Genomic DNA, 26,466 nt, shown 5'->3' with positions numbered 1-26,466 from the left:
CCATCGTTTGGCCCAAAAGAGTCAATAAAATTTATCGCCTCTGACATTCGCTGACAGACACAAAGCCAAATCATTAGACGTGACCCGAGAAGAGTGGCTAAGTGACACATTGACAAATGACAGGGCCAAGTGGCAAGTCTTTAAGGGATTCAAAGAACATTTTGCTTGATAAATCTGTCATTCCTGAAGCGTTTTTTCCAGCAGCCTTTCGCTTTAATTGGTAATTTAAAGTACCCGAGGACTGACCTTAAGCCATCTGCCACCTTGCTTTATGGCCTTTGCTGTACTCGGGCTTCAATTAAAAAATCTCTGAAAAAAAATCTACGAGATATTCTTATCCCCTTCTTTCAAGCTCATCCTCATTTGAACTTTGAACTTTCACCGCTTGCACTTTCTCCCACTTTCGCCCACCCTGGCGCTGATTGATTCACTTTTTCTACTCTCGAATGCATTTATTCTTTTATTCATTCTGTCTCCAAATGCAATTTGCATGGCAATGGCTTGCTGTGAATTATTTAGGCGTTCGAAGTGATTAATCGAAGTGCTTTCTCTGGAAATCCCGTGCGTGCCGACTGTCTGTGGCACATCAAGTATACGCCCTGTTTAGGCCAAGTATCTGCCGGTAATGCCTGTGTGATGTGGCGCTTTTCGTGGTCCCCGCAATTACGGTAATTGGCCTGTCCCGCGACTAACACCTTTTTATGGGCTCCAGTTCAAGGCCCGAACGGCGTGGGTCTCTGGGGGACAAGTAACCCAATTTCTGGGCTTAAAGGGCGCGAGACAAGGCACAGAAATAGCACCCTGGCTATGTAATTTCAAGGAACCAAAAATAAAATTCAGTAACCCAATATAGGGTTGTAAACACTAGTCTGTCGAGGAAATAAAAGAAAAACTGATAAGAAATTAAATGTATACCTTTTGTTCTTCAATAATAAATTGGAGTAAGCAATTTAGGAGTAAGTAATTTACCAAAGGGCTACATAAATCATTAGAGCTTTAATATAACTTACAAGGTGTCTGAAAGTATGCAACAAAATAGTAAACATATTAATAAAATATACCAAATTTCTTCTAAATCATTAAAGCTTTGAAATTACTTATGAAAGTGTCTAAAAGTATGCAACAATATTGTAAGAGCCCGTAAGACCATTGGATTATTGCCATCATTTTTTCCACTGCATACTTTTAGGCACCTTCTTAAGTGATTTTAAAACCCCAGTGATTTCTGTAGCCCACCCACTTTATAAAAATGAAAAAATCCAACAGGAGGAAATTATTTATTCATTTATGAGCCATTTTTTCGTGGTTCGACTGATTTTTCCCCCATCAAGGAAGTACTGTGAGTGTTCCTGTTCGGATTTATTTTTGGTTCCCGCATGAGGGTTAATTTTAAAACAAAGCCCGCGACGACGACACTCCGTCTGCCTGTCTGTCTCACAGCTCATTAGGTTTATCGATTGCTCGAATCGGAGCAGTCTGTTCTGCGCCAATATCCTTGACGGCAGACAGGAGGACCGAAAAAGTTTCTTTGCCATTCGAAACCGTGTGTGTTGCCTAAATGTATGCAAACATTTGCATTAGCACTCGGCATTGGATGAATGGTATGCTAGTCCTTCGAGGAGCTAGAGCAAAAACCAGGAGCGTTGAACTGGCAGCTCACAAACAAATCAATTTGGCTGCATAAAATTTAAATATTTTCGCAGAGCCACGCTTTTGTTTCATTGTCCAGACAGTTTGGCTTTGTTTCGCCAGAGCTGCCTGGCATTTGCATACCGAGAATATCTTTATTCATTTTGGTGAGCCAAGCGAATAGAAATTGGTAATCCGGTGACCTTTGCTGGCTGTTCTGCCCGCTGTTCCTACGGAAGTCCAAAGACGTCACAGTTCATGAACTCTTTTGGTTTGGAACTCCCTTGGTTTCCCATTCCCTGTCCCCGCTCGTTGCTTTTTATGATTTCTGCTGGCAGTTTATGTCCCGGCTTTATGTGCAGCATAATAAACTTGATGTCTGAATCGCTTAAATTGAGTGAAGGTCGCCTTTTAATGGGCTCGTATCTTGATTGCACACAAAATCCCCCAAAAAATATGATGGGATCAAATGTATCCTCGCCCGCTTCTAATGCTGCACATTCCATCGGCTTGGAAGTGGAAAGGGAAATGGCTTTGATGTCTTCTGAGCAGCTGCCCACCGGAGCAGACCTAAGTTGCACTCGCATTTGGCCAAATTAGCCTTACAAATGTTTCAAGCCATCCGCAGCATATTGCCGTTTCCCACGCGATCGACCCATTCACGGTTTTCGAATAACCAGGCTCATGGCTCGGGAGTTTACTCATCCCAATGCAATGGTTTCATTTATGGAATATTCGCTTATTAATAGTTGTCTGTTCTTGGAACGTCTAAGATATGAAGGAGGAAAACTTGGTGGCTTTAAGTTCCCAAGGTAGTTTGGAAATATCTACTTTTCAGTGTCAAGGGAGAAAGAACACTGGTGACCTTTTAATAAATATATAAAATGCAATTAAATTGAAAATATAATTAAAAATTGAACCGAAACAAATTTTTTAACTATGTTTAGATGTAGATTTTAGTTAATTAGTGGTAGAAAGAAAGGATATTTCCATTGGTGATAAATAAACAAATACAAAGTTTAAAAAACGAAATCAGTATAGGTTAAGTTATTTATAAATGTACTACATATGCATCAAAATATTTTATTCAGTAAAATAAAAAATAAATAATAAAAAATAATAAATATAATAAAATATATATACCTTAAATATATAATGAAGTTAGTTTCTGTAGTAAAATAAAAGTATGCAGCTTTTAGAATATACTAACTATAGAGGTGTATACTTCCCAAATAGGTAACACCACGTTTTGGATAAATACAGGGTATGTCCGTTCGATATACTGCGTTCTGCAATATTTTCCACAACTTGTTGATTAATACTTTAGTTTTCGCCATTCTTGTTTTTCCCATTGCGTGTGCTTTTCCGTTTCGCGTGAAAGTCGGCACGCGCCATCAGAACACGGGGAAAGTGAAAGCGGGGTGAAAGTGACACAGACATTGTGGCACAAAATGTAGGACGGGGAGGACTTCGAGCAGCAGACACGCCTTGGCTCCTGGCCAACAAAAGTGCGCAACAGTTTAAAAAGTAGGCGTCAACCAGCAGCGCACGACATGTCGGAACGGAAGGAAAACAGAATAGGAAAGAATAACAGGGGCAAGAGAACGGAAGTGGAGCTATGAAGACGAACAGACAAACTGTTGCTTCTTCCCCCTTTCTCGCTTAGCATATTAAATCGTGCGGAAGCAATCGATTGCCGCTAAATGGGGGGCAATTTGCTGCTAATGACGTCATTACATGCAACAAGCAAACAACCCAAGAGCCGCAGGACATTCCTGGCCCAGAAGAAAGGCTAATGTCCGCCCCAGCAGCCCGTTCATAAATCAATGCTCTAAACTTGGCCAAAACCGCACGCGACCTTTTCTCGGGCAGACAGGACCAGCAGCCCTACACAGAGAGAAATCATCACTTGAATACATACATCAAGTTGGGAAAAATAATAATATTGGCTACTACTTATGCAATGGGGTTAGAATATTATAAATGTTTTGTGTTTATATTTTTATACCCGTTACTCGTAGAGTAAAAGGGTATACTAGATTCGTCGGAAAGTATGTAACAGGCAGAAGGAAGCGTTTCCGACCCCATAAAGTATATATATTCTTGATCAGGATCACTAGCCGAGTCGATCTAGCCATGTCCGTCTGTCCGTCTGTCCGTCTGTCCGTCTGTCCGTCTGTCCGTCTGTCTGTCCGTCCGGATGAACGCTGAGATCTCGGAAACTATAAGAGCTAGGCTATTGAGATTAGGCGTGCAGATTCCTGAGCTTCTTACGCAGCGCAAGTTTGTTTCAGCAGAGTGCCACGCCCACTCTAACGCCCACAAACCGCCCAAAACTGTGGCTCCTACAGTTTTCATGCTAGAATAAAAATTTTAACTGAAATGTCTTGTTCTCATCAATACCTATCGATTGACCCAAAAAAAAGTTTGCCACGCCCACTTGAACGCCCACAAACCGCAAACAAACTTCAAAAAATCGTAAATATGAACGCGGATATCTTGGAAAATATCAAAGATTGAGAAATGGGATTTCAGATTTAGATTCCTTAGGCTTAAGCGCAGCGCAATTTTGTCACGCGAATATGCCACGCCCACTAGAACGCCTACAAACCGCCCAAACCTGTGGCGCCCACAATTTTCACGCTACATCAAAAATTTTAACTGAAATTTATTGGTCTTGTCAATACCTATCGATTAATTCAAAAAAAACTTTGCCACGCCCACTCTAACGCCCACAACGCTTAAATCTGTCTACCGCCGGTAGGTGGCGCATTTCAATCTCGCTTTGCTGCTTGCATATCTCCATTTTCCTTTGGTCCCTTTAGCTGAGTAACGGGTATCTGATAGTCGAGGTACTCGACTATAGCGTTCTTCCTTGTTTTTAATAGGACATAGACATTGGTTTCTGAATTTTAAACAACGATAGGTTATTTAAAAAAAGGTTCGATGAGTTTCCAAAATACCATTGCACTAAAATTTCTAATAACTATATAACATTTGAATTTATATGTACTATCTTGAAAAAATTTATAATGTTAATTTCTTTGAATAAAAAAATTAATAACTTTTAATTTAAAATTGTTTCCTTCTCAAATGTATACTTTTTGATGTAAATATTAATATTATTATTATTATTTTTTAAATGTTATTTTTATCTTGATCAATAAATGAATATCATAAAAAGTGTTAGGCAGGGGTATTGGACCCAAGTACCACAGTTGTTTCTCTCTGTGCAGCAGCTGCAGCGCAAAAAACTTGAGTAGGCAGAACGAATTTATCACTTGGCCAGCTTAATGGCTCTCGGGCCAAACAAAAGCGTATTACAAAGCGTTTAGCATGTTGTTTTTCCGCTCCTCCTTTTAACAATTCACTTGATCCCTCTTTTGTGGCTTCTGCTTGTGGGTGTGAGTGTGTTGATGGCCGGGTCAAAAGGAAAAAGGAAAGCGCATTAAAAGAAACGCTGGCCAAAGGTGAAGTCCTGCGGCTTAAGTGAGCTCTGATGAACTACTGCGAAAATGAAGTCATAAGTGAATAAATAAGGGAGCGAATCAATGAAAGCGTCTAGATTAGCGGCCAATCAGAAGGAAATGAAGAGGGAAAAAAGCAATATATCAATTTCTAAAGGTTTCAATTGTAGATCCAAAATTATAATATACACAAAACAAAATTTGTACATAAAAAATTCAACATAGGTCCGATTTCTCAAGGTCAGGTTAACTTTGTCTTTAAATTTAATTATTCTTAATTTCATTTCTAAATATAATGTTAGATTTCAGCTGATTACAAATATGTCATTTTTCTAATTAACATAATATTGAGAAAACGAATTTAACTTCATGTTACCTTTTCTTAACAGACTAAAACTATATACTTAGCATGACATTGAGAAATTGGCATTTACAAAGTTTAATAAAATCATTTATTAAAAGCTTGAAATACAATTTCAATTAGTCCCCTTTTTAATGAAAAACATTATTACCTTTAACCTCAATTGACTTTTTTTTAGCACTTTTATTTGTTTTAAAGAATTTAACTTCATGTTAACTTTCTCTGACAGAGCACAAACTATATACTTAACATGACATTGAGAAAATGGGTCTTAAAGAAGTTCATTAAATAGTTTATTAAAAAGCTTGAAGTACATTTCAATTAGTCCTCTTTTCTTATGGAAAACGACTTTTACCTTTGGTCCCAATCGACTTTTGTTTACAAGTTTCTCCGCCCCCTGCTGCTTTCGCCACTCCCCCCAACCTCCCACCAATTTCTTGGCCAAATGTATGCAAATAGAAATGTCGCACATATTTCATAATTTTCATATTCTTCGTGCCGAAAAGCAATTTGCATTTGTGTTTTTTTTTGTTGTTCTTGCTGTTTCGGGACAAATTGGTTGCCATTTCTGTTTATCATACATGGAAATTCACAGAACACAGAGTGTACGAAATGGGAATTATGGGGCAAATTAGCTTATTTGACATTTGAATGTGCAAATATTTGGAAAAGTTGGAAAAGTGCGAAGCGGAAAGTCTCTACGCATATTTCATGCCCGACTGCAATCGTTTTTTTCGGGAATCGATGGGGCTTTAAGATTGTGTGGTGCGCGTTGAGTGGGTATTTCGGTTATCTGCAGCTGTCAGTTAATTTCCGTTCAAGTAGCCATTAAAACAATCATGACGCCGCTTAGGCTCACATATACACACCCACACAGGGCTGGAAAAAGAGACTGAGACCGAGGAAAATGCCATTTTATGGACTGCCATTAACAGCTTGTTGTCGCAGCAGCCATTTAATAATAATAAAATTGCTAAAATGGCAGAAATGGCTGAAATACATGCGAATAACTCAATTACACGGCCATGTTGCCAGACTGCTGGTGGAGACTTGTCAACACTTCGAAGTCTGCTAATTAAAATCCCCTTCCCTGGGCTCTTGGCAGCCCTTTTGATTACTAATATCGAATCCAATTAATCCTCCCCATTTGACTAAGTCAGGCCCACAACATGTGGCGCGTGTGTCGAGTTATCATAAGTGATTTCGACTTGTGGAAAGTTTGTCAAAAACTTTCTCTAGCCAAGTCGATTTGTTGGGACAGACTTCTGGCTCAATTGCCGCAAATTTTCAGTGACACCCGAATGGCAGTCTGCCGGGAACAGGACTAAAATCCATAATCCCCATCAGCCAGCGCCCGATTAGGTGGAGCATTAACTTGGCTAATTACAGAAGTGTCTGGCTTAAAGCTGCGTAATTTGATTTTGACTTTTTGGATTTTGAATATATTATAAAAAGGATTTGTGTTATTTTAATCACCAGTTTTTAATATTATTTCGTTTTTTATTTGTTTATTTTATTTGTTTAATATCTTTTGAATCATACATTTTATTAAAATAAGTTACTTGCATTTGTGCTGGTAGTTTTAATTATTTAACCGGTTATTTATAATACTGTTTATAATTGATTTTAAAGTGGTATATTATTTTGTTGAAATAATTTTAATATTAATTTATGTTAAGGTGAATTTAATTTTTGAAGAATTTTTTTCGTTTAACTCAGATTAGATTTAGATTTTAATATTTATGAATTTGCTTACTTATATTATTGCTTACTAAAATTTCTTTAATTTAAAATTTTAAGGCTTGCGAATTTTAATGTAATATTTTTTTTAAGAGTAATTTGGTTATGCTTTATTTAAAAACCTTTTTATATTTTTAGTGCAGTAAATTTAAATATTTTATTTTAAGAAAAGACACTACGTGCTTAGTTCCACTTGCAGTTGCACTTTTAAGTTCACATTTATTTTCGAGCAAATTCTATTCTATTTGCAATTCTTGTGTTTGAAATACGATTTGAAATGCATTTTCGAGCGCTGTTTTGAAAATATCTCGCGGCTGAAGCGTAAGAGGCGTTTGTCTTAGATACGCTCGCCTCGGCACTGGGATAAGGACTGAAGTCCTGCTCGGAAACATTGCTCGGCAAAAGGAAGTGGCGCAGGCTCGGAAAGCGAAACGGAAATGCGGGAACTCACCACAGTGGTGGGTTTCGGGGTTTGAGGGCGCCAAACAGCTGAGATGCCGGCAACCGTTATTGTTTACAATTTCCCAGCCGAAGAGAGCAAAAAGAAAAGCTCGTGGAAAACAGGAAAAGCGTTGGGGGAAAATGTCTGTTAAACGAAAGCTTTCCCCTAACAGTAGCTTTTCCACTGGTTAATAGGAATTCAAAATTCGACTGTTAGCTAGAAAAATGCATAAATTAATTGCCAACACGTAAACCAAAAATTCAATTAAAACTTTTTATTGACAAATTAGCATGCTGGAATGCTGGAAAATCGCCTTGGGAAAGGGCAACAAATAGAGTGAAGGTGAAAAAGGGAATCTCTTCGATTTGAAGGTCAGGTGGGTGGGTAAGCTGCCCCCACCTGTTGGCAGGGGTTATAAATCCAAGTTTCCGAACCGCACGGCCAAGCAATTTAGTCTTTGAGGGGAATCCACATCCTGGCAGGGGCATCAATCATTCCTGAAGGCAACCGTTTCATTTGGGAGGCGAGTCAATCTTGTGAGCGCCACCTTAACCAATTACCTAACCGCAGATGAAAACCAAGGGGGGGGGGGGGGGGGGGGGGTGGGCTCTACCTTTGTTTGCTCCGCAGATAAGACTTGCCACAAACATTCCGACCCTAAGTTATGCAGAGCGTCGCACTCGAGCCTAACCCAACTGGAAATGGATCCGGTGAGCTGATGCCGAGTTCATAAAATATTTATTTATGCGGATGCTGCGGCTCGATCTGGGGATATAAAGATCTGGGGGATGGTGTTTCGGGGTCTCAAAGACTGATTGAAATGGCGAACGAGTTCATTTGTGTGTCAGGAGGTCGTCTGTCTTCTCATTTGTTAAACGTTTTGTGCGGCTGACGACGTCGAACGCATATACATATATATTCCTAGATTTGCGCAATAATCAATCATAATGAATGGCCAGGTGGAGGTGGTCAAAAGGGTACCAAAGCCCCACACCACACATATGAAATGGCAAATTGGTTGCCGTTAAAGTTTGCCTCAACTACCCCAAACCTTCGGAGCGCCCAAAAGATAGGGGAAATGAAAAGTTTTCCGTCTTTCCTTAAGTTTCACAACCTTTACCCAACTCACTCCCTGACGTATGTATTTATTGCGGCTGCCTTTGTTTTTTCAGCCATTAAGAGGAATGGCGGCAAAACTTTCACCAAAGTCATAAATGCATTGAACTTGACTTTAGTCCCTGGCGAGCTCATCGTGAAAACTGTTAAAAGGATTTTCTCTACGAAATTTTTATAACTTGAACTTTTTAGTGAGAAAAACTTAGTGGGACTAAAAACTATAAGTTGTTGGCTTAATTAATATTAAACGAATGTTACAACTAATTTGTGTCCTATTTTTTTATATAAAAACTTGATTTTGGTAAAGGAAGCTTTTAAATAAATGAACATTTTTTTTTTAAATGGTAGGCGTTTACTTACAAGTCATAATTAAATTAGTACTGACAAATGGGTGTGATACGTTACCTGCCAAAAAGAGGTAAAACCCATCAAATTGGATAAATAACACATTAAGAAATTTGTCAAGAGCTGTTTAATCGAAATTCATTTTAAACAAGAATGCACTTGAGATCTTGGATTCCTGCAGGTCTTTCATGAGGTCTATTTGTCCATGGAGTCTTCTCAATCAGGGCTCACAACGTCGGCACACGAACATGCCAAAAACCATCCCCATTCCAAAGCAGATGACATAGGCCATTTTCGCTTACTGCAGAAGGTTTTTTCATTACATCTTGAGATAAAGTCGAATTTACAGAGACTTACGCGGTGATTCTTGGCAATTAGAAAACCAACAATTCCTCCAACAATGAAAGTAATAAACCGCTGCATATTTTCTAATAAGACTCCGATCTTCTTGGTTTTAAATGGAAAATTTTATTTGTTTTTTAGTGCACGTAAGTGTACACACTTCGAGTAGACTGCCGAATGAGAAATGATTATTTTACTTCGGGCCAAAACTTTAGAAAAGAAAAATCAAAGCCTACTGGTGTTATTTTTTTTTAATATTTCCAAAATTTTTTTGGTATTCGGTGTCATTAAAAAATATCGTGAAAAGTTTAGTAAATTTAATTTACTGTTGCTTAAGCTGCATTTTTTAATTTTGGCTTTCTTTTGAAATTTGTTAATATTCTTAGATAGTTTGTATTTGGGTTTCGGGGTTTATATTTTTGCACTTTACCTCCCGCAAGAACGTATAGGAATTACCCTCATTCAAAAAGGAAGTTTAACCAGGCTAATATACTGTTAATTTGTGACATGTTAATATAGTCCGCACCTATGTATTCTTTGATATTAGAAAACCCACAAGACATCCTATGATAAAGATCAAGATCCACTCCATAACCGTTTAAACAGATAATTTTTGCCAAAGTAAATGTTTATTTAATTTAAATCGAATAAACTCGAAACAGACTTCCTTAGAAAAGCCAACTACTTAGATATGATATAGTATAATCATATATTTTTTGCCAGAACTAAAGTATGAATTACAGATAAAACATAAATTCATTAACTTCTCATAATATAATTATATTTTACTGTTTATACTTTAACAGGTGTTTTTCTTGATAAATTTAGATTACTTCCAGCTTAATAGATGAGGGATCTAGCACTTCCGGCAGCTCATCATTCCAATAATCACGCCCAAGGCAAAGGAGATAACGTGAGTCATTTTGCTTCTTTGATTTGGATGCGGGTTATTCGAAAAGGACTTGCAATTCTTGATCCCAATATTCAAGTGAATTTTACTGTCGGAAACGGGTCCAGATTTCGAAGTTAAGGCAGGCAGAAATATTCTAGTACATAGAATCCCAGGTGTACTTTGGTTGGCCATTCAAGACATGTTCTGGGCCTTCTTTATCACTCCATTCATTTATCCTCCCCTAGGTATTTCTGGCCACCATGTATCCAACCAAACAGCCAACTAAAAATGTGATCACCCAATCCACATCCATTTTTGGCAAACGAATTCAGTTAATGTGAAACTTGTAAGGCTATCAGCAATATGAGCCTAGGAAATATATTATACATTGAAAGTTCGACAAAAGCCTACTTGAAAATGCATAGAAATTCTTACCTTTATTAATGGTTCTTGCCTATCAAATAACCCACAATACAGCCTACAATAAAGGTGAGAAACCAAGAGTTATCCATTATTTTTGGACCAGGAGTAACAAAAATAAGGCTAGCTTCCTTGAAGGAAAAGTGTGGGGATTGTTTTTGAAGAGAATTTTAAAATGACATTATAAGCCTGGAAGTACAGACCGAGATTGCTTTTTCTTTTCGGTAAATTGCATTTTATTCATAAATGTAATCTTGTTAATCTAAGGTTTTAATATAACTGCGACTTTATTTATTAAAATTAATTTTGTAAGAAAATGTTGGGTTTTTAGAGTGCTCTAAAAAAAGCATATACTCGATTTATCCAAAAAGATTTTGGAAATAAGTCAGAAATCATTAAAAAGTATAAATATGGGTACCCATCACTCAATATTTATTATTTAATTTGACTCGAAAACCACTTAAGAATATCACCTGAAAATATAAATATATTGATATAGCTGATTTGGGGTGGAAGTCTCAGTGTACGAAAAGCTTATCATAACCTTAAACGCGTTTGTGTCAAAACAGTGTTCCTACAGTTGGCAGATTCAACGTGGTCAACAAATATGTGAAAACCCGGTTAAAATATATAGATACACATAACGCAAGAATTAAAAATTATTAAATTTATTAAATTTAATATTTAAAGATATTATAATTTATTTTAAGTATTTAAGGGGGAGTATGTTTTGCTCACTTTTTAAGATAAGCATGAGTTGAAAAAACTTTCAAAAGCAGTTCCAGAAAGTAGTGTACGAAATCAGTGTCAATAACTCGGCTCACATGTGAAAGCAGCTCGGACCTCACTACTCTAAATTCTCGATTCGGCTAACATCATTTTTCTGTTGTTTTTTTTGGCGTAAAATTTAATCGTTTTTCGAAGAACCCTCCGATTTCAAATCCGTTGAAGATGTGCGACAAACCCGCCTGTCCGCCGCCCCCGCGTTGCTGTCCTCCGCCACCGCCCCCCTGTCGGCCGCCGCCCACCTTGTGGCAGAAGTTGAACTGCGTGCCCTGCAACCGATTCTTCTTCTTCATGATCGGGGCGGGCATCGGGCTGTACTGGGACCAGCTGAAGAAAGAGGCCCAGAAGGCCGCCGAGGAGGCCAACAAGTCGCCCAAGGAGAAGGAGAAGGAGGCCAAGGAGCGCGAGAAGAAGCAGAAGGAGAAGGAGAAGGCCGACAAGGAGAAGGCCAAGGCCGACAAGGACAAGGCGGAGAAGGAGCGAAAGGAGAAGGAGAAGAAGGACAAGGAGAACAAGGGCAAGGAGAAGGGCAAGGAGGGCAAGTAACGCTAAGGATCCACAAGGTCCCCAAGATCCCCCGGAGATGTCAAGGAGCAGTATGTCTTGCCCCAAAATTCCAATCCCAAGTCGTTTCTACAATCCCCAAAATTTCAAGTACTTCAAAATTATTATTGGTTAGTCCCCTGCCACGTTGATGGACGGCTTCTTCATTTACTATCTAGTGTTTACCCCAATACTTCCAGATCAAGACTTAGGATCGGAAAGGAATTCGAACTGGACTGAAGTAAGGGCTCCGCTAAATTTGGATAACCATTAATGTTTGCACATAACGCGGCGAAAAATATACAACATCAACAAATCTCTTTTACATTCGGGGTTTTGCCAACTTGTGTTATAACATCCGTATCAGAAATGGAAAATACGCAAAAAAAATTGTTATTACCGATTGAGGCTTATAAGTTTGTTAATATACTTATTAAAATGTTAGCATGATGAACAAAAATGTATTGCCTACTTTTCGGTAATACGGTCATACTACTTAATATATTTTAAGAAACGGCGGCGTTATAGAAATGTCCATAGTTAATCACTTTACAATTTTGTTTTTAACTATTTAGATATATTCTGCTATTCAAATATTTGAGGATAGGATTTAAGTAAGGTTAGAAAATTAATCAATGGCCATTATCGATAGTATCGCTTCGCAAAATAGTAATTTCTTAAAGGCGATGTTTAGTATTTGATAGTTGTGATTTTTTTTAACCGTCGATGATCAACAATGTTGAAATTATTTTCGGTATTATCGATAATATTCATGGTTGTCACTATTGATAGCCAAAACTTTTAATGATACCCACTATTGTTTTTTCCAACTCTAACCCTCGGATGTCCTCACTATTGAACCCCGATTAAAAAATCGATTAATTCTACACCATCAATTCCTGTACAGCAATAAATTTATATATTTTGATTTAATAATTTAACAGAAATAGAGAATAGATCAACCGAAGAAATCCGTAGAAACTGTGGTAGGTAATTGTTCGATTGACAAATTGCTCTATTGATAAATTTATCGACTGAGAAATTTCTTATTCATTAATTCTTCGGCGGACAAACTTATCGAATGGCATTTTGTTTTCGCAGGCCGCCTTGAGGCTTGAGTTCTTCATAGTGATTCCAGATGGTTCCGGGTGGCTCGATGTCGATTAACTACTGGCCGGGATTGGGTTCTTGGTAATGCCGCCGCTGGCCCATGTGGAACACCCTCACTTCTTCTTGCCCGACTTGTCGTCCTTGTTGCGCACGAAGAGCACGCCCAGTCCCACCCCGATCACGAAGAACAGGACGCGGTTGCACGGCGTACAGTTGAGCCTGGCTAGGAGCGACGGCATCGGCCGGCACACCCGCCGGGCCTCGGTACGCTTACAGCAGGGCATGGCTCCAAAAGCTCGACAGGATTTGCCACAATTTTGACCGAAACTTGAATTGGTATTGCTGGCAGATGTTGGATGAAAACCAAACACGGTAAAAATTTTGTGCAAGTCGAAAGTCTGATATACTGGTTGCAAAGCCGAATAAATACTGAGCTATGTCAAAGCGACCGGGTTGACAGGTCGTCGAACTCGACTGAAGGTTTTCCTATCGACTACTAGATCGGAGATATTATCTGATGGCATTATATTTTGGTTTTTTATTAACAAATACCCACCTTAAATTCTATTGTGATATTTTCTGGGTTTTTCCTTTTACTGGGTTGGAACCTTAGAAACTTGGGATCTCCAGATACGACCTACTTCTTCTTATCCTTGCTGCTATCCTTGGCCTTGGTGTCCTCTGGGAAGGTTTTGCCGTACCACAAACCCACCAAGACGCCCGCAAAAATCGAAGTCAATCGCTCGCACATCAAATGCATGGTGTAGATAGTAATTGCCAAACAAAAGAAACTACTAACGGATTTTAAAAAAAAAAATTACACAATTTAGAAAATTTTCAGATTCATGGAAGTATACTGCTGTGGCCAAAACGGATAACTGAAAGATGCCAGCTCGAAATTCCAAAGCACATTAACCCAAATCTCACAGCCTGCTTCGCAGCACTTTCTATACAATTTAAATTATTGGGTTTGGCCCGGCGAGCACACTTAATTAACTGAATGATTACAAAGGGCAATTTAATTAGCCGGGACTACGTGTGTCCCTGGGCTGTGAAAATGCGAAATTAAAGTGCCATTATACCACCTCCGTTGGCAACTCTTATTGAAACTCGCGTGTATTTGTGTGGCATGCAGCACAACAAAGGCGCTGCATGCTACAAAGGACATGATTTGGCGAAATGTGAATCAGTTGGGGGGATGAGAGCCACAGGACTAAGTACAAATGTGTCCTGTAAACACAGAAAATCATATGACTTCTGCACTTGAAATGGTTATTTTTATAAACTTTTAAATACTCCCAAAAAATTAAAGAGAAAGTAAGAGATATTTTTTGATATAATACGCATTTTTGCATCTTTATTAAAATGCCAAGGGGCTAACACCCCTTCATTAGAGTAAATCAGCTGGGTGGAATCGTAATAAAACATGGTTCTGAATCCTAAGAAGCATCGATAACAATAGAGCTTTGCCGGCGGTGCGTTATCAGAAGCATTATCGTATCCGGTCAGTGGTCATTTACTTCAAACTTTCTCTTTTCATGCCGATTGCATCGTCGACATTTGAATTTTGCTTCTGCCTATTAGAACGTTTACGGGTAACTAGAGGAGAAATTTTGATAAGAGATCAGGCACATACGTATCGTATCGTTTTCGGGTAAGTGGAGACCTAAATAGTTCCACCCAGATTAGCTATTTCATATCCCTACTCCTTGCCTTTCTCCTGGGCCTTCGGCTTGTCCTTGCCCTTGTCCTTGGGCTGCGAGTCCCCTCCCCCCTTGGACTTTTCACAGGGGAAATTCTTGGCGTACCAGACACCGACCATAGCGCCCGCGGTCAGGGCCGAAAGTCTGTCGCAAAGCATCCGCATTTCAGGGAGTAAAAATTAAGCTAATCCGGTTAAAAATATATATACAGAGCAATTTTGAAGACTTAAAATTTTAATTTTAGAGTTGTTGATAGATTGGAAGAGATAGATAGAATGGGGCAGCCTGCTTTGGGGTCGTTAACAAGATCTAACTGAAATTCTAAAATTCTATTGCTAAGTTATTACTATGAATCGCACTACAAGTACACTTTCTTCCAATCTAAAAGTTGTTTCATTTCAAGACATCCCTTGACATCACCACATTTATCCAAAGTGACTTGCAGAATTGTATTTGGCTTATTTACACCCAGGCCAAACCACACAAGTGAAAACCTCCCCAAGTTTGCAAAGGTTCTTCGATGTCACTCAGCAGCAGACAAAACCGAAAAGGTGAGGTTAGCCACGGAATCCCCCCATTGTTTTTTTTTAAGACTTGGGCAAACGTTTTTGGGGTTTTGGAACTTTAAGAACTGAGAAAAAAGGTAAAAATAAACTATTAAAAGTAAATGATGCTACTTAGGGCCGGAATCTCATCTGCATGTTAAACTAAAGGTTGGTGTACAAACCAGGAAATGTAAGAAAATTGGGAGCTTAAAACCTGCTCCTAGTTAAATATACGTATGGGATATTTGACCCCATAATTGTATATCGATTACAAATATCCTTGGTTAATGTCTAAGAACTTTTTTGATGGTATACGTCTCTTTTTTATTTTATTTACTCTTTCAATTACACCAGCTTGTTATATTAAATCGTCAAAATGCTCCACATGGAAGCTCCACACATTAGAAAAGGGCTCTTAAAATAACTAGTAGTACTTATACTCTCTTCAACTTTGGTTAATATATGTAGGTGCTAGGGCCAATAATTATTGGCACTTCTAGGACAAAATATAGGATATAATATAGACTTGCACATACACATAGACTAACAAATATAATTGAGTAGATAAAAGGATTAAGGTCATACAGCATACCATATGGACTTAAGCCCATTTGTTGTCTTTAAATTGATATAGGGTGCACATTTTTAAGGCCTTGTGTAGCCATGTTTAGCTATTATTAGTATTATTCCCTAAATTAAAGTTAGTTGATTAAAATAAAAGCTTTTTTTTGGGGTGTTTATAACAAAATTGTTATAAATGATAAACGCATAGCTCAAATAACAGCTGAAGAAATGAATCTTAACACTAAATATGAGTAAGCTGAAATCTAATAATAATAATTATTGCTATATGCAACAGGATGTGGGTCTATTGAGTTCGTAACATCAGGAGGTAACTGAAGATCGTAACATCTGATAACTAAAGATGATATTACAGTTCCTAAGAAAGGGCGTTCCTCCACAAGCATTGATTGACCCTTGGGTCTCCCGATGACCACTCACCTGGGGATCTGCAGCGCGATCTCGTCCAGACTGTCCGACGGACTCATGGGCGTGCGCTCGAAGAGGCGCGAGGGGGCCAGGGTCAGGTGGCCGGTGGAGTCGCTGACACACTTGAAGACCTTTGCCCCCCGCCGCTGCCGCTGCTGGCGCTGCTGCTCCACGCGCTTCTTGCGCTTGTTTTCCTCGGCGCGCTGCAGGTTATGCAATCGAAAGAAGAACATTGACATTCTGCGGGGGGTGGTGGTTCGGTTTTTTTTTGGGTGTTTTTTGGGTGGGTGGCGGGTGTTATGACGAGTTGATTGCCGAAATAATTTCAATTGCAGTCCAAATGTTTGTTTGTTTTAGCGGGTTGATTTTCCGTCGAATTTCGCCACGTTATTGTGCACAATTTTTCGATTATTGTTGTCGAGGGTGTTTTAATTGTTGGTTTTTGTTTGGTTTTTTGTTTGCACAAATATTTTTAATAATTTTGTTAAGCATTTCATATTGGTTGTTGGTCGATTGCAGTTTTTATCGTCATCAAAAGCATGAGTTATTGTGAGGCATATGGTAAAAGCACAGCGAATTTACAGATATAATTTATGTTTTTTGTGGGTGTTTGAGGGAGCTTTCTATACTTGAAAAGGACACAAACAGCCGACAAAGGCATAAATAAATGCATACATGGTGAATTATTAATGGGCTGATTAACAAAAAGCCAAACAGGAATAATAGAATATTTTTGCAAAGTGTCCTTGTGCCAAATGAATTGAAATTTCCAACTATTTAATTTCCAACATAACCTAATTTTATGACTTTTTGAGGGATAAAAACCTCAAACAAATCTCAATGATTAGAGATATCAAATTAAAATAAATCCCCAAGGTGGCTAAACAAACAAGGGGAACAAATTAATAATTAAGTTTCATTCTGCAGCACTTAATTCCAACAGCTTAAGGAAAAACCTCACATTTAATCCCAGCAATCCCGAGATTACAAAAGCAAACTAATGGCAAAACTAAATCAAATAGAGAGCCACACGCTCGAGGGCGCAAACCAACTTCCGTAGTATCAATCAAATTTCAAGTGAAATGGAATTTTTGAACAAAAAATGTGGATAACTTTCCAACTGACAGAAGGCAGCAACAAACTGGCAACTGTCCGCAAACGGAGGACTCAAAGCTAAAAAGCTGAAATGCTACTACCATTCCGGAAATTGAAATATGAACCGCATTCTGGGCAAGAGAATGTCCCTTCGAAAAAGGCGCACAATGTCCTTGGAGAAAACAGGAAATGGCGGAAGTTCTGTGGGTAAGCCCCGATTTCCAAAAGAACTTAAAGCTGTAGCTCCGCTCATTATTTTGAGATTTCTATGGATTGGCCCGAGGCCAAAGGCAAATTCGGATGGCAAATTGATTGATTGATCGGCGGCAATCAGCTGGTTTGCAAGTACATATTTGCCGGTAATCAACCGATTCTCTTGTCATCAGCCCGAGATTTCCGTTCAATTAGCCAGCGAATTCCCTGCTTAATGAGTCCGGCGGAATGGATGCTCCCGCTTGTGTCAAAAATAAATTCATCGAAATTTGCATAAATTTGTTTTGGTCTGGAGACATTGTCGCGTCGTCTGTCCCAATACTCCAAACACTCTAAATGATTGCGTACCCGAAACTTAATTATAAAAGCCAACAGAAAATAAGGGGACGATGTGGGTGGCAATGAAGTGGAATATAAACGAAAACTCTGCATCATTTGCTATTTGGCAAATTTTAAAAGTATGTTCTTTAAATAGGAAAATTAAATTTTAAATTCCAAAATCTAAAAATGCTTTTAATACATACATACTATAATAAATTTCAACTATCAGACATTCAATTTAATAAATCTACTTTCTGTTGAATTTCAATTGTATTTACCCAGTTATATTCTCTTTAAAGCATCAACTTTAATAAAAAGAATATTTAAATGCCACCCAGCTGCACATATAATCCTAAACATTTATTATAGCCCAGAATGACGAAGCTCTAAAGCAAATTACACAAAAAGAGGGCCAAGGAAAATAAATAAAAGCGAAAGTAAGTTGCTTTTCATAAATGGCTGTTCATAATCGGATGTTTTTATATGACAATGCCCCTATTAGTACTAATGACGTTTCTCACTGCCCATTTACTCATCCACATGGAACTGCAAATTAAAGTAAAATCCAACAATTAATAGTCCCTTGGCCTTTGGAAACTCAGCTGCCTGAAACTCAAGAATAATAACTGTGTATTTCCCAAGCCAAATTGCCCTTTATATTGTAGTTTAGAGAAAATTTGTTCCACATTAGACTTCAAGTTACTTAAAACCAATTGAAATTTTATGCCTTTTATAATAACAGAAAGAAAATATAACTCTATTCAGTCAGTTAAAGTTACTATGAGAAACATCACAGTTGTTTTTTTGGTTTTCATTTCTCTAGTTTTGGCTCATTCTCTTATAAAACGACCAGGTAGTAACCAATTTACTGTGTATAAGTATAAGTACTATATCTCTCTTAATTTCAGGGGTTAACTACTGTACTATGGGTGTGGTGGTAATTAGACAACGAGTAATGTGCGATCCCCTGCGATCTCTCTGGGTCCTTAGAGATGGTAAATGCAAGGAGGCCCTCCATTGCGTTAACGGTTACTCGAAGAAGCAGTGTGAGGAGAACTGCCTTAAACGCAAGATCACAGTAAAACCCAAACCTGTTTCCAAACCCAAACCCAAACCAAAACCCCCATTTAACCTACAAACAGGAGCCAAGTCAAAACGTTTAACCACTTGTGCAACAACACAGGCTGAAATTAAAAGAACAACTGAACAGTATGGGATCACAACAAGAGGAAATTTACCATCTACCAGAGAAACTAGAAGACCTAAGAGAACCCGAAGAACAAGACGGTATGAAATCAAAGAGATATGCTAGTAAGGTGGTTTATACATTTTTGAAAAGCTATTGCTAGAAACTATAAATAAGTATAATAAACTGTGACTATTAAATTATAATATTTAATTCAGAATGCCGAAATAAATAATTTCAATTAATTTTGAGAGCGTTAGGACCTCCTAATTATAATATTTATATATTTATATAATTATAATATATATATACAGTTTTAAAAAGTTTTTGCTAGAGACTGTAAATATTAATAATAAACTGTGATTACTAAATTATTATATTTAATTCTGAATACCGCAATAAATAATTTTGATTAATATTCGATTAAATTTCAAGAGCTTTAGGATCTTCCAATTAGGATTGTTTATAAAGCGCTTTAGTGAGGAACCCATAAGCTCTTCTAAATTAGCAAATCATTTAAATAACATAAAATCCCCATCAGGCCGAGGACAGGCTTCCGATTTCTCCCCTCCAACAAAGTATTTTCACGTCCATTGAAAAACGTCGTAAAAAAATGCGAGGGCACACAATGTGCTACATTTTCGGAAAGGCGAACAATACCGATGCAGGAATCGAAAAAAGCGAAGGGAAAGCAATAATCATTAGGCCAACAAAGGACCTTCCTCTGCTGAGGGATTGGGGTTTCGCCAGGCTCTTCTATCGGGTTGAGTGCGTTGTCAAACGCTGACCAGGCTCAAAAAAAAGAGGAGGGAAACAAAACAAAAAAGCCCCTGCAAAATGCCAAAATAAACACTTGTCGCTGGTGGGAAATTCGGAACGGTGGAGGCTTAGGTGGTTGGTCCCAACCACAAAAGAGAATATTTTCCAGCTCAGCACGCGTTTAGGCGCTGGTGCGTGCCTTTATTCCTGGAGACCATTAGCCTGGCGAGTGGGAGATATACTATACACATACCACACCATATATATAAAGAAGGCACACCCGGGGAGGAACCCACAGACGGATGGCAGACAGGATACAATCTTTTCACGGTGCTTGGCCTGGCCTGACTTGCCCCACCAGCAAAAGATACGTAATAAAAATGTAGACAATTTTTACGACAGTGTCCGAACAACACAAGTGGACATTCCGCTTTTATTTCTTCATTAAAAAGCAGTATTGATTGCCCAACAGGAGAGCGTGGAGCAACCGAGGAGCGCCCCCCGAGGACCTTTATATATACATCCATACTTTTATTATAGTTTGCCACACAAAAGGTCTTTGTGTGCCACGTTATTGGGCTTTCTCGGCCACCTCCACTCTATATTTGATTTATCCATATTGAAAATCATATCTGTCGCTGGCTTTTCATCTATTGAATGCCTTTGCGGTGGGTATTTTCATTTCAACTGGAGTCACAAGTACATCTGTCACTTTAATCAAGTGTACAAGTATATTCGAAAGTAACACACTCTTCATTCGAGTGAACAATGCTATTTGAATAAGCCATGACTTTGATGTCCCTTAATTGATTACCCATGTCCTGTAAAATGAGCGATAATGTGAGAACAATTTTTCAACGCCAACTAACGACTCCCTAATGACCTATTTATCGCTCCCCATGTGATGAATGGCAAAACTATAAATACAGGCCTAATTGGCCTGACCTAAAAGGCCTATAAAGTGGCCGGGGACCGAATGCAAATAGCCAGTTTTCAAGATGGGACCAACTAGCTCGCAAATTTATAGTTTAATCACAAAGTTTACGGCTCTCAATGGACTCAATACTTACTATTTTAATGCGCAGAAGAATGGATTTAGGGGCACCTTGGAGCTGAAGATATACTGCCTGATACACCACATTCTCTGTGTTTTGGCCTTGGGATGGATGCTTTATATGACCGCCGGTAATATGAGGATTTGTGTGACTGTTCTTACGATGGGTGGAACTTCGGCCTTCTGCATGCAGTTCTGTTGGCAAAAAACCCAGGGCATAAGAAAATTGGCCAATGGACTAATCAAGATGGAGCAGAGATATTTCACTGGAAAACCAAGCGGATCTCTTTTGAAGTACCGATTTTACATGAAAATCGTCTTTGCTTCACTAACCCTGCTGCGCATTCATCTATTTTATCCCATTTATCTGAAGAGACTGTTACCATCTTACTTTTATCTGAATTTGGTATCTTGTTGGCTGGTCTACAACATGCTTTTGGCAGCTGTTCTTGTTCTGTACGTGTTTCTTTGGCAAATAAGTCGCATTCAAAAGCTTATAAATGAGCAAATGGAACTGATATTAAACAGATCGAGACAGAGAAATCGCTTAAAGAAAATGCTACACTGCCTTAAACTGTATTCAAAACTTCTGGTGCTAAGCGATCAGGTAAATTTTGAATTTGGATATATTTCGGTGTGCGTTCTGGCCTGCAAAAGTTGGTTGCAAATTACCTACGGCTACGAGATATTCCAGATACTGGCTGCCCCAAAGTCCATCGATACAAGTGTGGCAATGAGAGTGTTTGTAATACTCAGCTACATTTTGGATGCATTCAATCTTTTTGTTGGAACAGACATTGCTGATATCTTCACCAATTATAGAGCTGACTCGCAGCGGATTTTACGCGAGACAAATCGCATGGAACGATTGGTGAGTAACTGGAGAGCCCTCATAAATATTTCCCCAATTAAGGATTGATTGATTAATAGTCTGGGATGGCACAGAACTTTCGGACGGATAGTCATTATTTTTATTTGGCATCTCGTAAAATGCAATATTCTTAATAGCTTTAGGAGCTCGTATTTGAGTAGGTATACTTTAAGGGGTAGGGCTTGAATAAATTCCTAGTCTAATCAAATTGTTAAAATCTGTATACATCGAACTAGAAATATTTAATAACCAAATTTTCTGGATGTCCAATCATGCAGGGCTTTAATTTCTAACACAGAATCTTTGGAATTTTGTATCTATATTTGTGTACATTTTCTAAAACTTTAGAAACTGTTTTTAACCAATTCAAAACAAACCAAAAATCAGAAGACCAAACCATAAAAGAACTATCTCAATTTTACTGGAAGTATTTCATTTCTAACCGCTCAAAGATAAAAGGGTTCTGAATAACATGGAATCTAATACATTCATGCAGGACTATAATCTCTATAGCCGTATAGTTAATTTTGAATGAAGTTTTTATAACCTTAGGGACAATCTGTTTAAAGCCTACTCTTCTTTGGGTTGTGAAATGTTCTGGGAAATTAATATCGAAGTGTTTGGCACATGAAACTTCCTGCCAAGTCAGCTCATTCTCTGTTAGAGCATTCTAAACTTCCTTTTTGAACTCCGGTTTCAGGTCTCCATGTTCACCTTGAAGCTGGCCCTATATCCCAAGCAGGTCGTCTTTCTCAACGTGTTTACTTTGGACCGAAAGCTGACTCTGGCGCTTATGGCCAAGTCGACGTTGTACACAATCTGCTGGCTGCAAGGCGACTACAACAAACTAAAGGCATAGACCGTCGAATCCGCATTCAAAGCAAATCCTCCGGTTCTAAGAGTTTATTATACGAGGCACATGAGTTTGTCTGGACTACGGACACAAAGCAAAAAACCAAGGCACATGCACAACTTGAACCGAACCAAACAAACATTTACATATATGTGTATTCAGTAAATATATAATGGAAAAATCAACGACAATGCATCCAAATTCAGAGCCACAAACCAAGGAGCTGTGCACAATGACGATTGGTTGGGTGATGATGATGATGGTGAGGAAGGATTGGCTAAGGTTGCACAATAGCTGACTAAAATGTAGGTATTGTATGATGGATTCGAATATAACACTACCCAGTGCGAGGTTAAAACAAGTTATTTTGATGATGTTTACCTTTCATTAAACTTTAAATGACTAGGGTATGGAAGTAGTTTGCTAAATGAACTATGTATTTCTTATAAATTCCTCTAGCTAACCAGAATTAAATAAGGCACAACCAAAACATCCTGAACTCGTATCCATAAATAAAATTCTGTCATTCACTTTTACTACAAATTTTTCATTTAATTAAAATATAAATGTTGTATAACTCTGCTTTCTATTATTTTATTTACAAAGTTTCTGTTTCGTGTGTTCTTTGTTTCTCCACCGGAACCTTTTAAGCCATTCCAGGGTATTTTCCCCCACATCCGGCGACAACAATGGACCTCCGTTCCCTTAACTTTGTGCAGCTGTATTACCTCTATGTCATTGTGTATTTGATGCCAAAGAGTGAACATTTTAATTTGATTTGCCATGAATGAAAACCATCTGCAGGTGCGGTGTGAAAATTGTCGAGCAAACAAAGATGAGCAGGGGAAAACCGAATGGATGATGGGGTAAGGTGAGTGAAAAATCAAAGGATAAACAAAACTTACTTGTGGAAACCAATTAGCTAACTTGTAGTTACGAATGCTGGCTAAACGGCTGCAGTTGGGGTTATTATTATTGTTGTTATCATTGTTATCGTTGCCACTGCCACTCGGCGTGTTCTGCTCAAAGGCAACGTTGCTCATCTTGCAGAAGGACTCTCGCAGGATGGCTATGTCGTGCTAGGAACTCATGGATACACAGGCAAGGACACAGAGACACAGATACACACACACAGTTACGGTCACATAAATGCATAAGGAACACTTATAGACAGATCTACCAAAGCACAGCAATGAAAGCTCCCAGAAAAGATTGTTTAATGTGTTGTTAGTTACCTGAAAGCGGTCTTTGTTTTTTTCTGCCCGGTCTAAATGCTTTTTGCTCGACAAAAATACGATATATATATATATTGTATATGGTTAGTTAGTGTTTATAAATAGGTTGAATATGTTTATAGCACAGTCTACAGTTTACACGTTCAGTTACACTTTACACACGAGAATTGACAGCAAAATTCGAGTTTGGTTTTGCCCCTCTCCGTTCTTAGTTGTCTAGTTTAAAGCTTTTACCAAGTTTGTATTCCATTCTGGTCATATGTACACTTAAATGTTAGGCTAATTATAAATGTTCCTAGACTAGATCCGTATAACCGATACTGTTTGGTCTTCGATTTGTATTACAAGCACAAGTCTCACATTGATTTTTTGCAGCTTAGATTTAGTTTCCGCGTTTTGGTCCGCTCAGTTGGATTAGGTATTTGTTTATATATTAGTTAGTTATTAAGTGTATTTGGTCAGTTGCTGGTTGATATCGTGTGTGTGTGTATATATATTTAAAGCTGCTTTTCTTGGACTCCTCCAGTTGATATTTATTGTTTTCTCCGTTCGTGCTGCAAATGAGAAATATATATGGATGCTGGGGGCAAGGAAGAGAAAAAAACTAAATATCCGCATCGACTCAAGTGTGCTGGCCCTCCCGGGAGCCAACTGAAACATTTGCTTGCCAAACGAAATTATGGCCATGATATTTTGCAAATAATAAAAGGAGAAAAGGAGCAAAGGAGCCAGGGAGCCCGAGGAGCAGCCGCCCAGAAAGGACACCCGTTGAGAGAAGAGTCCGATGTCGGCCATTTCTTAAGTTCAAATGCGTGCCAGGCAGCAATTTTGCCATCTTTTGTGCCACTTAACCCCGGCCACTTTCCACTTTCCACTTGCCATTTTCCAGTTGCCATTTTCCCACTGGCCACTTGTCTCCTCCGCAATAATTTAATTCTGCCCAACTCAGTGCTGATTAAATTTAACCATTCTATAAGCTGGCCAAGCTGAGTGAGTGTATATAATATGCTTAATTAATTCATTTTGGCCAGAGAGTCAAGCGCTTAATCTGCTACAAAACGACCGGCTATCCCCAATGCCTAAATATAGAAAAATCAATAACGCTCATACGCCAGGTGTGCGCTGACATGGTGGAGCTAACGAAATTTCTTCGATTATTAGTTTTGTTGCAGTTGCAAGTGACAAAAAGCGCGACACACATGCAACATGAGACTTGGCTTTGTCCCCATTTTGGAAATTGAATTTATGGCCAAGACACACACATACGCACACAGAGAAGAGCAGCTGCTGCTGCCTCGACAGTTTACACATTTGGTATATGGCAAACTTTTCGACTTGGACCACTATACCATACCATCCAACCCACCTAGAAAACCCCACCAGAGCCAAGGAACTTTCGCCATCAGCCCTGAACGTACATACAAGTTTATCTTAGGGCTTCTGCTCTTCGCATCAGCTATCTGGCTACGATTTTTTATGCCAAAAGTTCAAAGCAATTTTTAAAGATCAAAATGCCAAACGGACATGGTGCAGGGAAGTAAGGGAACTGTAGGGACTGATGGAACTTAAGAACCAAAGGACCAAAAGCCGCCCAGGGACCAAGGACCAGTGTCGCTGGAGAAGCCACAGAGAAATCATTTCATTTCAATTTATTTTCCCATTTCCATTGTTTTCACTCGGTAGTTACCACTGTTGTTGTTCGGTCCCTAAATCGGAATTTGTTCTGCCGTGTTGGCATTTTCACACCGCACAGCACCCACATGGGGTTGGGCAATTTTCCAAAGGATTCGAAAATTACACAACATTATTCTAGCAAATTACACGTATTTGTCTCTATGGATGTTTGCTGTGCTGTGAGTAATTACGAACTTGGCTTTTACTTTGAATATTTTCTTTTGAAACTCAATAAGAAATAAATACAGAGGAAGTGCCAATGAAGTGTCTCAAATTGGATTAGGGGAGTGCCTTCGAAAGTTGAGGTTTCAAAGTGATTTAAATTCACAAAGACACAATTTTTAAGATACGACTGAGCTTAAAGGCAATTAAATTTTAAGTGCTTTGATTTATTTAAAACCCTCTGCATTTCATAAATCATTCTTTAAGAGTTCATTACTTAAATTCGGTTTACTTCTAGATTACCATGAATTTCCCGCAAACAAATCCCTGGCTTTACTTAGCTTTTGCCCCACAAATTTTGACACTATTTTCGGCTCTGCACAAAAATGCTGAACTCATTAATCACATGGCTTGCCTGCCCTTGACACAAATGAAAGAAGATAAACCTCACAAAGACTACAGACATTCCCTTTTAGGAGTCATTAATATGAAATCCTATTTAAAGAAAATTAAATTAAATTAATTAAGTTAAAAGAATAATAATAAGTCCTATAGAAGTAGCAAAATAATTAACAAACACAAGTATTTTTTAACATACTCCTTTTATGGAGT

At 38.4% G+C, this 26,466-nt stretch overlaps 7 protein-coding genes and 2 long non-coding RNA genes across 27 annotated transcripts in view; 3 read left to right on the top strand and 6 right to left on the bottom strand.

The window, feature by feature from the left end:
• The window catches only part of LOC119549658 (potassium channel subfamily T member 2), a 114,794-nt gene that overhangs the window by 24,840 nt on the left and 63,488 nt on the right, over positions 1-26,466 (bottom strand). For 9 of the 17 annotated variants that reach the window (XM_037857844.1, XM_037857843.1, XM_037857851.1 and 6 more), the window contains exons 2-3: positions 23,689-24,572; positions 16,444-16,634 (exon numbers count right to left, since the gene is read on the bottom strand). The exons of 5 other annotated variants lie outside the window; for them this stretch is intronic. In XM_037857844.1, the coding sequence (XP_037713772.1) occupies positions 16,444-16,634; positions 23,689-23,826 (329 nt within the window). In that variant the 5' untranslated portion in view covers positions 23,827-24,572. Of the gene's footprint in view, positions 1-16,443; positions 16,672-23,688; positions 24,573-26,466 lie in introns of those variants that run through there. 3 more of the 17 variants (XM_037857849.1, XM_037857856.1, XM_037857850.1) reach the window with 2 other exon arrangements.
• On the bottom strand, positions 9,210-9,986 carry LOC119549674. Its single transcript, XR_005219423.1, has 3 exons — positions 9,969-9,986; positions 9,458-9,612; positions 9,210-9,401 (listed from the first exon to the last, which is right to left on the bottom strand). It is a non-coding gene; the product is annotated as an uncharacterized LOC119549674 (long non-coding RNA).
• LOC119549675 lies at positions 10,202-10,943 on the bottom strand. Its single transcript, XR_005219424.1, has 2 exons — positions 10,770-10,943; positions 10,202-10,703 (listed from the first exon to the last, which is right to left on the bottom strand). It is a non-coding gene; the product is annotated as an uncharacterized LOC119549675 (long non-coding RNA).
• On the top strand, positions 11,544-12,408 carry LOC119549668 (protein PXR1). 2 transcript variants are annotated; one of them, XM_037857871.1, is made up of 2 exons: positions 11,544-12,214; positions 12,284-12,408. In XM_037857871.1, exon 1 carries the CDS (start codon positions 11,706-11,708, stop codon positions 12,084-12,086), a length of 381 nt encoding a protein of 126 aa, XP_037713799.1. In that variant the 5' UTR covers positions 11,544-11,705; the 3' UTR covers positions 12,087-12,214; positions 12,284-12,408. The 2 variants fall into 2 exon arrangements, with proteins under 2 accessions (XP_037713799.1, XP_037713800.1); XM_037857872.1 differs by having other exon boundaries at positions 12,263-12,408.
• Positions 13,110-13,511, bottom strand: LOC119549670. Its single transcript, XM_037857875.1, has one exon. It carries the CDS (start codon positions 13,475-13,477, stop codon positions 13,307-13,309), a length of 171 nt encoding a protein of 56 aa, XP_037713803.1. The 5' UTR covers positions 13,478-13,511; the 3' UTR covers positions 13,110-13,306.
• LOC119549671 lies at positions 13,545-14,073 on the bottom strand. Of its 2 annotated transcripts, none has more exons than XM_037857877.1 (2): positions 13,750-14,073; positions 13,545-13,686 (listed from the first exon to the last, which is right to left on the bottom strand). In XM_037857877.1, the coding sequence occupies exon 1, from the start codon at positions 13,951-13,953 to the stop codon at positions 13,831-13,833; it is 123 nt and encodes a 40-aa protein (XP_037713805.1). In that variant the 5' UTR covers positions 13,954-14,073; the 3' UTR covers positions 13,545-13,686; positions 13,750-13,830. The 2 variants fall into 2 exon arrangements, with proteins under 2 accessions (XP_037713805.1, XP_037713804.1); XM_037857876.1 differs by having other exon boundaries at positions 13,548-13,689.
• On the bottom strand, positions 14,521-15,183 carry LOC119549673. Its single transcript, XM_037857879.1, is given in 2 exon segments — positions 14,521-14,792; positions 14,874-15,183. Coding segments are annotated over 2 exon segments (270 nt in total). The 5' UTR covers positions 15,061-15,183; the 3' UTR covers positions 14,521-14,709.
• LOC119549665 lies at positions 18,577-19,508 on the top strand. Its single transcript, XM_037857869.1, has 2 exons — positions 18,577-18,913; positions 18,969-19,508. The coding sequence occupies exons 1-2, from the start codon at positions 18,784-18,786 to the stop codon at positions 19,370-19,372; spliced, it is 534 nt and encodes a 177-aa protein (XP_037713797.1). The 5' UTR covers positions 18,577-18,783; the 3' UTR covers positions 19,373-19,508.
• Positions 20,991-23,133, top strand: LOC119549672. Its single transcript, XM_037857878.1, has 2 exons — positions 20,991-21,930; positions 22,631-23,133. Exons 1-2 carry the CDS (start codon positions 21,004-21,006, stop codon positions 22,787-22,789), a joined length of 1,086 nt encoding a protein of 361 aa, XP_037713806.1. The 5' UTR covers positions 20,991-21,003; the 3' UTR covers positions 22,790-23,133.

Source organism: Drosophila subpulchrella, chromosome 2R (assembly GCF_014743375.2).
Source record: "Drosophila subpulchrella strain 33 F10 #4 breed RU33 chromosome 2R, RU_Dsub_v1.1 Primary Assembly, whole genome shotgun sequence".
Taxonomy (NCBI): Eukaryota; Metazoa; Arthropoda; class Insecta; order Diptera; family Drosophilidae; genus Drosophila; species Drosophila subpulchrella.
Note: the sequence above shows the minus strand (reverse complement) of the source record. Positions and strands in the feature narration are given on the sequence as shown.

Excerpts from the sequence above, each read along its gene's own strand:
- LOC119549672 (XM_037857878.1), top strand. The coding sequence starts at position 21,004 with ATGGGACCAACTAGCTCGCAAATTTATAGTTTAATCACAAAGTTTACG. Across the intron at positions 21,931-22,630 it reads CAAATCGCATGGAACGATTG|GTCTCCATGTTCACCTTGAA; the intron begins GTGAGTAACTGG and ends CTCCGGTTTCAG.
- LOC119549671 (XM_037857877.1), bottom strand. The coding sequence starts at position 13,953 with ATGCATTTGATGTGCGAGCGATTGACTTCGATTTTTGCGGGCGTCTTG.
- LOC119549668 (XM_037857871.1), top strand. The coding sequence starts at position 11,706 with ATGTGCGACAAACCCGCCTGTCCGCCGCCCCCGCGTTGCTGTCCTCCG.
- LOC119549665 (XM_037857869.1), top strand. The coding sequence starts at position 18,784 with ATGCCTTTTATAATAACAGAAAGAAAATATAACTCTATTCAGTCAGTT. Across the intron at positions 18,914-18,968 it reads TTCTCTTATAAAACGACCAG|GGGTTAACTACTGTACTATG; the intron begins GTAGTAACCAAT and ends TCTTAATTTCAG.
- LOC119549670 (XM_037857875.1), bottom strand. The coding sequence starts at position 13,477 with ATGCCCTGCTGTAAGCGTACCGAGGCCCGGCGGGTGTGCCGGCCGATG.